The sequence below is a fragment of the Galendromus occidentalis genome, unplaced genomic scaffold (assembly GCF_000255335.2).
Source record: "Galendromus occidentalis unplaced genomic scaffold, Mocc_1.1 scf7180000075420, whole genome shotgun sequence".
NCBI lineage: Eukaryota > Metazoa > Arthropoda > Arachnida > Mesostigmata > Phytoseiidae > Galendromus > Galendromus occidentalis.
The window spans coordinates 537,515-549,478 of NW_003803410.1; the positions used below are offsets into that span (position 1 = coordinate 537,515).

The 11,964-nt window shown below is 50.9% G+C and overlaps 1 protein-coding gene across 1 annotated transcript; it reads left to right on the top strand.

Annotated features, from left to right (window-relative positions):
- Positions 1–2,681: 2,681 nt before the first annotated feature.
- Positions 2,682–7,384, top strand: atl (atlastin GTPase). The gene is made up of 8 exons (XM_018642241.1): positions 2,682–2,874; positions 4,090–4,348; positions 4,966–5,092; positions 5,166–5,312; positions 5,412–5,736; positions 5,871–6,452; positions 6,724–6,830; positions 6,964–7,384. The coding sequence occupies exons 2-8, from the start codon at positions 4,104–4,106 to the stop codon at positions 7,075–7,077; spliced, it is 1,647 nt and encodes a 548-aa protein (XP_018497757.1). The 5' UTR covers positions 2,682–2,874; positions 4,090–4,103; the 3' UTR covers positions 7,078–7,384.
- The last annotated feature ends 4,580 nt before the right edge of the window (positions 7,385–11,964 follow it).

The following is an 11,964-nucleotide window of genomic DNA, read 5'->3' on the forward strand; positions in this document are numbered from 1 at the left end:
CGACTCGAAAAAGCGATAGTCCTTCCTTCTCGATATATAGAAGTCTAATGCCTCGACTCCTGGAGCTTGCCTTCCATGGGAATCTCTCAGAAAACTCGTCCAAGCTCTCGCGGCAGAGCTCCACCATCGGTCCTCTCAAGTCGCCATGCGCAAGTGGTGAGCCGCCGCGGGCGGGAGCACACGGGCGGATCCATCTATGACGGTCTAAGGCAAGCTCGCGTAGAACTCTGGCTAGGTGGGATTCCGTGAGACTGGAGTTCTCAACTCCGATCCGATAGTCAATACGTAAGGCGAGCACCGAACGAAGCGATTGAAAATCATCCTCACGACGCCGACGGATTCATCGAGCGATACAATCTGTGGAGGTCTCCCTGATCGATCGATCCATCCATCCATCCATCCATCGAGGAGCAATCGCTCTCTGATCTCAGGGAGGGGGATGCCGCCGAGGAATGATATCGACAAGCTTATTGAAGCGCTCGAGCAGGAGAAAGAGCGGAATTAAAACAGAGCTCAAAGCCGTATCGGAATCGAATCCGGAAAAAATCGGACTTTCGTCCACAGCATGGAGCCCGCACGAGAATCAATTCCGGAAATCCTCGGAATAGGTGACCCGAAAATAATGATTGATAGATTGACTGATTGATTTGTGCTGCTTCATTTCTGAAGTAACCTCAGCTGCGGGGGCGTAGTCGCTGCTTTTGAGTATCGCTAGCTCCCAGCCCGATGCTGGAAATACCAAAGCCCCTAGTTTAGGCCACCGGTCCACGAATCGGCTGAAGAGCAACGTTCCGTAATCGGAAACTCCCCGAGAGGTCTGGTCGTCGAATTGCTCCCTACGGAGAATCTCTTGGGAGTTTTATCGGGCCTTACGCTCGAAGTAGGGTCGGCCCTGTTCCATGGACTACGCTGGCCGCTCAGCACCCGCCTCATCTCAATGTGGCAGAGATCATCATTAGCACCATTCGGAGCGACGAAGACAACGACAGAATCTGCACACGAATTCCAGCACAGCAAAAATGCTTCTGCGGGGAAGAAGGGTCAGACCATCGTACGATGTCGCCGTCGAGATCTGGGCATGTGACAAAGCTATCAGATTCTTAGACCGAAGCTTTCGGAACTTAGAACCCATTTCTCCTTCGGTCTCCGTCGGAGCAGACGAAAAATGCTCGATCCAAACTTCAAACCAGAATACATCGCAAAACACAGACCAGCGCGAGAATCAAATGCTTGGCCAGCTATAACGACAAATAACGATCTCGAAAAAATCCGAACAGCGTTCATCTTCCTCGTTTTTTCTCGGATTCGTTTCGCGTCTGAGCGCTGTTGGCTCCGAAAGTCATCAATGGTTGAGGCATCGCTACCGTGCTCTCAAGCAGAAGAGCGATCCACGAAAGAGAGCCCGCTGTCGTCGAACGGTGAGTTTCTTCGCAGTCGGAGTGTCAGGGTGCATCGTTTATGCGCCATCAGCTGTCGCAAACGAGCCTAAACCGGGAGACAGGAAGACCTTACAGAGAATCTCCGCATTATACATGAATGTATGCACGAAACATAGACTCCCTTCCTCGACTTTCCTATTCTATTCAAGCTGTAGCGAGGGGGGATAGCGTATACGGAATAACTCCTGGAGGAGGAGGACCGGACAGACGCTGGATCCCGAAGGGACCAAGGGTCCAAACTACCTCCTCCCATAGCATTTCTATCGGTGCGGTTATCCTCGAACGTGCACGGGCGATGACTCAGCAGATCGGTGTCCTTCCTTGGGCAAACTCTCGCCGCGAATCAATTCATCTGTTTCGAAGAGATACCCATCGAATCATCTTCGACCGACAGAGCTGTGTTTGGTGCGCGCGCCTTGTGAGGATGCCCACACTCCGTGCATATCCACCTTACGCTGACGGAAACGCTGATGGCTGTTTTCGAGTCGCAGACTCCGGATCCATGCCGATTCGGAAAGCCCGTCAGGGGAGGCCCCGAGTCTTCCTTGGTCTCGATCCGACCGGGAAGAACTCCGGACATTCTCCGTCTACGCTGAGGGGCATGCTGAGAACTCTCCAGTACAGAATTGCGCTGTATCTGGGCGTCATAGCTTGGCTCGCATTGCACGATCTGATGAACTCGAACAGAGGGTACAAGGTGACTATCTCGCCCCATTACCTCTCGGATCGCTGCTCAGTCCCAGGAAGCAGTCGATTGCTGTTTAAGTACAGGGACGAACGGAAAAGATCTTTCCCTCAGAAACCTCATCTGGATCGTCGGTGAACCGAACTAGAAACTCCAAACTTGAGTCTCTCTAAACATGTATGTCTGTCTACAATCTACGCGTGAACATATGCATATCCAGAGATGCATAACTCATCCATATACATCTATAAGGATTAGGTAGGGGTGATTAGTGATTATAAAGGGGGATTAGATCAGATCCATGATGAGCACCGAGTATTGCTCGCTGCACCCTTATAGTCGGAGTTCACGTCCTCTATCCTAATATGCACCGCGCCGGCGTATCAATGTTTTTGGTACGCAGAGATCATTGTCTCGACACATGGTCAAGGGAGGAGGGCAAGGAAGGACAGCAACCTGCGATAGCTCACCCCTGCTTGGAAGCGTTTTGGCTGGCGCGGGCATCTAGCTTGCCAAACAAAAAATCGCCTTTTTCGTCTGTATTCTTGTTTTGTTGCTCCTTCCCTCTTACCATCGCCACAACCACAACGATCAGCAGGGTCGCAGCAGCAGAGCACCAGCCGCCGCTGCTGTAGCACGACGACTACTACGGCGACAGCTACAATCGCCTTAAGTAGTCCTGCTTGTAGACCAGTGGTGAGAAAGAGTTTCCAATTATTTCGAATTCACGAAGATCCTCCCAACTTATCGGTAGGTGTCAGTGAATTGTTTTGGAATGACGAAAACATCGCGGGGATTTTTCCGAAAACTGGGAGCCACGTAGTAATCGATCGATTTCCTCTATCACGATGTAAACCGAGACGACATGTTTTGCCCTTCGTGATTGAGCCACGGGCTGCCTGTATTGAACTCTAGCGGGTTCCAGGTAGACTCGGCTGACGGGTGTCCCACGGAACGAAAGGGCTGACGATTCACGATTCGAATGCATTAAAATTTCGCTGGCTCAGGCCACAACTGCTGGTCAAGACCGTGATTATCGGGTAGAATTCGATTTGATGTGCCATGGTTGATCTTGAGCGCAGTTTGGCCATCCGGAGCGGACTGATTTTCGTTAGGATCGCGACCGCTTCCTCATCTATGACGTCTGGACTGACGCCGACGGGTTTCGGAACAAAAGTGCGCATGTCATCCCGAAGGCGGAGAGAAATCTCCCGAGCCACTTCTCGTGATCCGAGGGTTGCTTCAATCTTCAATCGTTCCGATTTTGAAGGCTAGAGAGACCATTGTCGGAAGTCTCTCATGAACTCATGAGGTTCTCTTGCAGCTATTCTGAGAATTCGCACTCTGCGACGAGAGACCTTGTGGAGATTCACGCGAGAAGGGTGGCAATCGGGCTTAGTAACGCATGGCCGGACGGAGAATTTAAGCAGATTGGATTGAAATCATTAGCGTAGAGCCCTTGCAAAATCCAACTTTATCCTAACAAGAGCTTCCGGCTCCGAGAACCGCGAGCGAGCTCGTCGGAAAATCCATTTGGATCTGTCGGTCTGACTTTTCTTAGCGCTTCTATGAGATTGACAGCTTCGACGACATCGTGCGCCTCTCGATCATGATTCCCGCATCCGACATATTCCTCTTGCCTCCGAGTCCAAAATCTTCTGCTTGCATTCTGTGATTCATGGATATCGTACATCGGTATAAGCGGAAGGAAACTCCATCAGCGGTATATAGCAGGGCTACAGATGGACTATCGGACAATGGTTGGAGAGGCCGTCAGATCTGTCCCTTGGTGCTGCATGCCATCAGGGCCCGAGATTCCCCGCTCCGCCACTTAAGATCACCCAGGAGAAGCAGATCGAGTCGACGAGTCGGTGCTTGGCCGCCGAGGCCCGATTAGATGCATTTTCATTCATCCTGGGGTCCTCATCCTTAGGCTCGAGATCAGGTGCCTTCGTTCCATTTCAGCTCCAGTGGACAACATGACTGTCAAGGAAGATCTCTCGTCGATCAGTCCAGAAGAGCGGGCGATCCAGTCTGAGCGAGGACCTGTGGCGGGACCAATCCAGCTCTTAGCCGTTGAAAAGGATCACACGTTCACCCTGAATGAGGAAGAGCTCAGTAAACTGCTTCTGAGGGAAGATGTTCGTGATCTCAAAGTAGTTGTCGTTGCGGTCGCCGGAGCCTTCAGGAAAGGAAAGAGCTTCTTACTCGACTTTTTTCTCAGGTTCGTACCCTGGCCGGCGTATCTATGCTATGAATACGAGGGATCTACATTGAGCGAGTTATATCGCACCGCAACCCGTGAGCGTCCTGATGTTGCGACTGGGGGTGCGCCGAATTTTCCGACGATCATGGTGCTCATTCTCGAAGAAGGCTCCTCGTCGCAGAATGAACGATGTCAAGTTCTTGACTTATTTTTTGATCATTGAGTCAGACAGCTCTTTTTTGTCGTGGCGGCGGCGGGTTTATTGACTTGTCGACCTGGCCTCAGAAGGGACCAAGAACCACTGACGAGCAATCGAAGAGACGAGAATCAAATGTCTGCATCAGGAAAGTTTTGGATATTATTTGCGCGGCTCAACATTGACAAAAGAGCTCGCATCATCGCGCGGAGCCTAGGTCTATACATCTTGCCGCTCGTCTCACGCTGGTCTCACGCACAGAATAGATAGTGGATAATTTGGGAATCGAGGATTCGTCCTGCGAAGTCAGGAATCTTTAGCCGGGCCATCAGTCGGCCACGTGGGGGAGATGTATGGGATGTTTCGAGGACAAACATGAGACACGGCTCCATCAGAGTCCTAACGTTCCAGGCCTAATCGTGAACCATTCACTCCTCAGATACATGAGAGCCAATGGGTCGAAAGATTGGATGGGCGACGATGACACTCCGCTTCAAGGTTTCACCTGGAGAGGTGGTTGTGAGAGAGACACAACAGGAATCCTTGTCTGGAATGAGGTCTTCAAAGTAAGCGAGCTAGCTGAATTTCGCGCTTGAGCAAGTCGAAGCGGAATCCTTGAAACGACTCTATCCTTGGCAGGTAAAAACTCCGAAGGGGGAGGAACTCGCTGTGATATTCATGGACACTCAAGGCACTTTCGACTCAGACTCCACCGTCAAGGACTGCTGTACCATATTCGCGTTGTCGACAATGACCTCCTCGACATTAATCTACAACTTATCTCAGGTTAGTTTAGGGGGGCTCGCGAGTTTACCCCTTACAAAATAAAGGAATCCCTGCACTCCGTCGCGACGAAACCCAGACAATGTGTCTGTTGCCTTCCAGAATATTCAAGAAGACGATCTGCAGCACCTGCAACTCTTCACTGAATACGGGCGATTGGCCTACGAAGAAGGCAACCTCGAAGGGACACCATTCCAAAAATTGCTGTTTTTGGTGCGGGATTGGTATTACATCAAAGATGCTGCGTACGGTAGTGAGGGTGGACAGAAAATCCTTGATAGGAGACTGCAAATCTCAGAGAAGCACACAGAGCTCCAGGTGTTGCGGAAGCATATTCGGAAGTGTTTCTCTTCGCTTGAATGTTTCCTATTACCTCACCCCGGCCTCCGTGTCGCTACATCCGAAGAGTTCGACGGGAGGAACAAAGGTACGGAGGAACATCGGCGTTTCCCATGAAATTCCAGCTTGACACCTTTTCCGTGGAAAGATATTCGTCCGCTGCAGTCAGGGTTCTGCGATTGCACATCCTCAGAATCCGAATTCCCCATTCGTTCATTCCAGACATAGAGAACGACTTCAAGACTCAGCTGGGAGAGTTGGTACCGTCGTTGCTTGCGCCTGAGAACTTGGTCAAGAAGCAGGTCAACGGCAGGGATGTCACCTGCAAAGAGCTCCTGCAGTACATACGCGCGTACGTTGAGATTTTCGGAGGAAACGAGCTGCCTGAACCGAAGAACATGGTGATCGCCACCGCGGAGGCGAACAATCTCAATGCGATCAGTGAATGCAAAGACGTCTACAAGAAGCAGATGGAGAAAATTTGCGGTGGCGAACAGAGCTACATCACGCCGCGTGAGCTCTTCCAACACCATGAAGCGCTGAAAGACGCTGCGAAGAGGAGGTTCGAGGGCACGCGCAAGATGGGGAATGAGGAGTTCTGCCAAATCTACCTAGAGAAGCTTCTAGAGGACTTGGATGATACTTTCGTGTCCTACCAGAAATACAACGAGGGGAAGAATTTCTTCGCTCAAGCAAGAACCCCAGCGTGTATATTTGGTCTCGTCCTCGGAGCACTCGCTGCAATGAGCACCTTCTCGATGTTCGGCATCTACAGCCTGGCGAATTTCTGCCAAATCATTATATGTAAGCACAAATCGGATTCTAATTGCTCCCCAGTAGCTTGTCTGGTCAGCTCGGCGGTGAGAACGATAGGCCTGACGCTGGGAAAAAGGGAACCCTTACCGTGATTTATACCCTAGGTCATAAACCAAAAACCAACGACTGACGAGTCGGTAGCTTCTGGATCGTCCGTGTGAACAGTTTCGAATGATGTGGGACTTCCTCACACGTTCTCGCTCTAGAAATCATTCGCTCCCTTTTCCAACCTTCTTGATCATCACTTATGCCTTTGCAGGGATCCTCTTCGCAACTTTCGCAGCATGGGCTTACGTACGTTTCACCGGAGAACGGCGGGAGGTGGGCAAGGCCATCGACGAAGCAGCCCAATTAACGTTTACTTTTGTGAGTACTTATGCTGTTTACCGACGGAACGTTTGGAGCGGAAAGAAATTTTCGTAACCTCTGCTTGATAGGCCATCCTCCGACCCGCTCGCATCCGGTTGCTGAGAGCTAAAAACGCAACGAATCGTTCCAGATATTCAAACCTATCGGCAAGAAGGTGTTCCAAGGCTCGAATATACCCTACCTCGCCGATGAGCAGATATCCGAACCAACGGCGTCGCGGATTTTGGCGAAGAAAAAGGAATAATACCATATTACCCGTTAGAGAGAATATCGCTCCGCAGAAAGCCATTCCCAATGACCGAAAGTTTATTCCTGCAAACGGAGAATATACTCCCTAAGATGTTCACTCTCTTTTAAACAATGGGAGACGTCGTTTGTCTCCGGCACGACCGGTTTGAGTGGTGAGCAACACTGTTTGAGATCACCGATTGTATCGAGGTCTGATTGATTTGTTGAATTAGACCCATCTCATCGGAAGCTTTGATACTTCAACGAGTTGGCAGAACGATACAAGATGATTAAACGTTACGTAATACTTTTTTATCAGAGAATCCTCCAGCGCTTGCTTTTCTTGAGCATGTCCATAGAATGTGAATGAGGCTCCCTAGAGATCGTCCCGCGAGGGGGAGGCGAAGATGTGGACCCTAAATTCAATGTCGTTTCGATCTCGAGACCGGGACCAATGACCGATACCGCGATCTGCATTCGGAACGTCCCGGTTCGCCATCCCCGCTCCCCAGACTTCTCGGAGAGACACTCGATCGAGCAGCTGCTACCACGGTTTCCTGTGGTGGTCTAATGTGGAGCCTAGCCGTTGAGGTTGGAACTAGATCTGGAGACGACGAGCTAAATATTAACATAATAAATGAAGGAGTTCTGCCTGTGTTCCTCCGCATGGGACTTCTAACAGTTGATTCAATGCCTCACCGAGCATCACGCTCGTAAGTTGAAATGCATGAGCAGCTCCTGGATCCCCGCCTCGCAGCTCCCGTTCTTCCAGGCTCCTGCACGAATAGGCCGGAGAGGCCGGTGGCTTCACGAGCATCGCTCCACAAATCACTAAGATACGACCCATCTTCGACCCAAGACACGTTGGCTCCGATGATCCGTTGCAGCCTCTGCTCAATTACAGCACAAGCTCGATTGTATGTCCGCTGACTCTTTCGCGATCCACTGCATCAAACCCGATCCTTTTTCACTCGATTATACTGAATTATTTCACTCTGGAATTCCGAAAACTCGATGATAAACCCCCCCCTCTTCCCATGGTCTTATGATCGGATCACCCTGGGCTCACGAGAGCCTGATTAGTATATCACCTCAGAGACTTCATCACGTGCGAAAACCCTTGTGCAGCTCCCTCTTATTAGTAAAAACATTGCTTAGAGATGTTGATATTCTCTCTGCAAGCGATTCCCTCTCATAATGCGATGGAGGAGGGTTCCTGCAGGCTTGGAATTGTGCGTTGTATTCAGGCGAAACTCCATAGAATCGGGGAGCGGGCTAATGCCTCTCAATTACCTCGAACATCTCCCTCCTACGAACTCAGTGAAGTCTGGAGCAGCCTGCCGTGCGATAAACGGGCTACCGTTAGCTACCCAATGCTCAACCATTATTAGCGCGATTTCGCGCTGCGAGAGTCGGGTACGGGGAGCGGGGCTTTTGGAAAGAAATAAGGACCGATTTGCTTGATCCTTTGCTAAAAAGTGTGATGATCGGAGTTGTTCAGGTTCAATGTGACTTTATCCATCCGGTAGACACTCCATCACTAACTCGAGCCTTTCGGGCTTATTGGAAGACACTGCAACTCGGCATTCCCTCACACGGATGATTCAGACTTGGTATAGAGATAAGGAGCTTGACCGGAGTTTCCAATTTGAAAAGAAGGAAACGAAATTCGCTCAATATTTAGATCCGATTCCCTGAACACGAAGCTCACGCCTCCGTTGTGGTGACTCCTGATCTGATTATATGCGTGACGGGTGTCTGATTCCCGGATGTCCGAGAAAGGTTGCGGAATCTTTCCATATACCCTAAATATTCTGATTGAAGGGCATGCCCGTCTATTTTTCGACCCCTGTGAAGCCTGCCCGTCAATTGCAGACCGCCCGTCCGCTTCTTCTGTCCTCGAATAAGCGGATCGAGACCGGTGACTCATATTGATAGACTATATTGAATCGAAAAAATTTTCACCGTCAGCATACCCAAAACTCGGACAAAGCACCCGCGAGAGGAGATTTGCGATCTCGACTCGGGTACCTCAGATCTATCCATCGAAGAGCCCTTTGATTGGACATTGGCCGTGTATTAGAGACTACTCGTATGTCAGAGACTGTCCTTCAATTAGAATATTTACGGTTTTATACGAATGATGCTGTATCGGATCCCGGTCTTGGTCGTAGGAAGCCATCGGCACCGGCGTAGACTCCTCAAAGGTACTCGATTGCCAAATGCCCGCCAAGGGGAAACTCCGCTTCAGACTCCTCTCAATCCCACCCCAATGTATTCTGTCATAATCTAGGCCTACAAGAAATTAATGTGAACATGGAGGTCGTCGCCGATTCCGAGAAAAATGGCATGAGTCTGAGAAATTTCTGGCGGCTCCAGGCCGAAGGCTCCAACATCTGTAAATCTTGAATCCATAGATCGAGGAATCCTCTCATTTGATACAGGGACGAATGTGCTCTGCATCGAACATGACCTCCGGGTCTAGGTCAGGAAGTCGAAGCCACCGGTGCAGGAGACTGGACTCAAGGTCTTACGAGGGTGTCGACAGACTGAGGTGCCCGACTCCCCGATGCCCGTAGACGCAAAACGCCGCTTCACATCCTCTTTGATTCCAGTGCAGTCGCCAGACTCATAGGGCGGAGTTCCTACGCTTCCGCGCATTTCATTCCTGCTTATTCCTAAGAGTTTTCCTGTGGACACTCAAATAACGAGAGGCGACATCCACCAACGTAGTCTTTAATTACCTTTCAATGCAGGGTGGAGGCGCAACTCACGGACTATGTAGTACGGAATTCCTGCCTCAGCTTGTTCTTCTTGAATCTGGACGCGGAGACATGACATGTTGCAGCAACCCTCATCAATGACGAATACACGAAGCTGAAATATTTCATCATCTGAGAAATCGGGTATGGGAGAGTGTCTGTATCGGAATTCCTTGAATCCGAGTGATGGATGAGCTGGCTCGTAGATTTTATGATTAGGTGGAAATTTTAATCATACGCATCAATTAAAAAATGGAAAAGAAGCTACAATAGCCATCACATGCATTGATGTTAATTCCAAGACTGCAGCAGACTCGAGGAATTTTCGACGGGGACCTCCCTAACCGATGTTGGTCATCCGAAGTCACGTGGACATCAAGGTGGTGACATCGCCCCTGAGAGCTTTCAATGCTAGCATTGATGCAGAATCAGGCCGCTTCGATGAACGAGAGACTCTGGGAGCGTCGAGAAGTGCGCTGCTCGGCTTCCCCGCGCATTTCTTAAGGGCAGAGAGGCGGCGAGTTCGGAATTTTCAAAGTTGCTACAACATAGCGGCTCAGGCTCCAGTCCACCAGCCGAGTAATTTCAGTCGGGTTCATCGCAGCTGTGGCGCGACTCAATACTTGAGGATTCACGATTTCGATCTTCGAGGAAGAGAGAAAAGTTTCAGGAAGGTCGCTCGCTCGTTTGAAGTTTGTCCTTGACCCAGCAAACACATCACTATTCAGCATCGATGGGGAGGAAGGCTTGTCGGCCCGAGAGTGATCTATTTCACGGAAGTGTTATAAGTACTAGAATCTTTTCGTCGACACCGAATTCCCGACTTAGTTCTCGGCTAGCTCTCAACTGATGCTGCTTCTTAGAAGATCGTCAGCAGTTGGGTTCCGTAATCTCAATCGCCGCCTCCCAGATTCTTCGCCTCCATTCGTCCGGTCTGTACGCGAAGGGAGATGAGTAGATTGATGCATCCCTTCCATTGGAACCCGATTCACACCATTTATAGAATCTACTTGAGTTGCGGATCTTGTCACCCGCAGATCCGTTCCCCCTGGGGGTGACCGAGGAGACAGCCTAACTCGGCTCATTTGTGGCCCGCCAAGATCAGCTCCGAGATGCGGGAAGCTGCATGCCTGTCTGCTCGCCCGCCGATCTCTCGGACCAAATAGACCGCTTTTCCGGCGGTGCGTAGGCGACGGGGACCAGATAGTACTCGGCTAACCTCGGTTCGAAGTCGCTCCTTTTGTAGGTTCACCGATTGCCGCGAAGGGCGTCGCGCTCGCGTGAGTTTTTTCGGAGGGACGGGGCGGAGTCGTCTCGAACCGAAAAGCCCGAAAAATCCTCTTCGGCCTTTGCGTGCGGGGCTCATGCCTTTAGCCATCGGCGGTAGATGGGCGACAGACTGCGAGTTCGCTATACCCCCGTGTCGTGTTGCGCAAATAACGAAATCGTTGATATCTTTACGTCGCTCGTCAGGACAGTGTATCCGACGCTGGAGAGCCGCAGCAGAGACCGCTAGATGAGATGGATAGATTCATGAACCTCAGGATGACTCCACAGACTACCGGAGCAGATATCGGGATCAGAGGAGCCAGGCCCGCCCAATTCTTGACGGGGCTGATCCGAACGATTCGGCTCGTTTCTGAGTGTGAATCAATCCACCGGATGAGGAATTGTCTGCGGTGATCGCCTGTTCTCTCGACGCGGCGCCTCGCCGTATTCTGTCATTCAATTGAAATATTCCAATTGAATACGCTAACGTTTCGCTGCTGCCAGCACGATCTTGTAGTACCAACCAGCGGCAGCGGCAGGCTCGGCGGATTCTGGCCGCGGTGCTGAAACCGTCGGTGCTGCTGGCGCCGTCGGCGAGGATCTTGCCGGCATCATCGTCGTCACCGCTGCTCCCGGTGGTTCTTCTGTTTCTAATTCTTCCTCTTCCACTATCAGAATCTGTTGCGCTAGTCGTTTTCTGCTGGCAAACCCTGTCTGCTGGCTGGCTGGAAAGGGGTCAGCATGTCATCGTTCAGAAGTCTTTGGCTTCTGCGCGCCCGCTATGGTCTCTCCATATTCCATCCATCGTGTATTCCAGAAAGTCAGGACAGGCCGATGACGATAACGCGGCCACCGGATCTTCGGCAACGGTT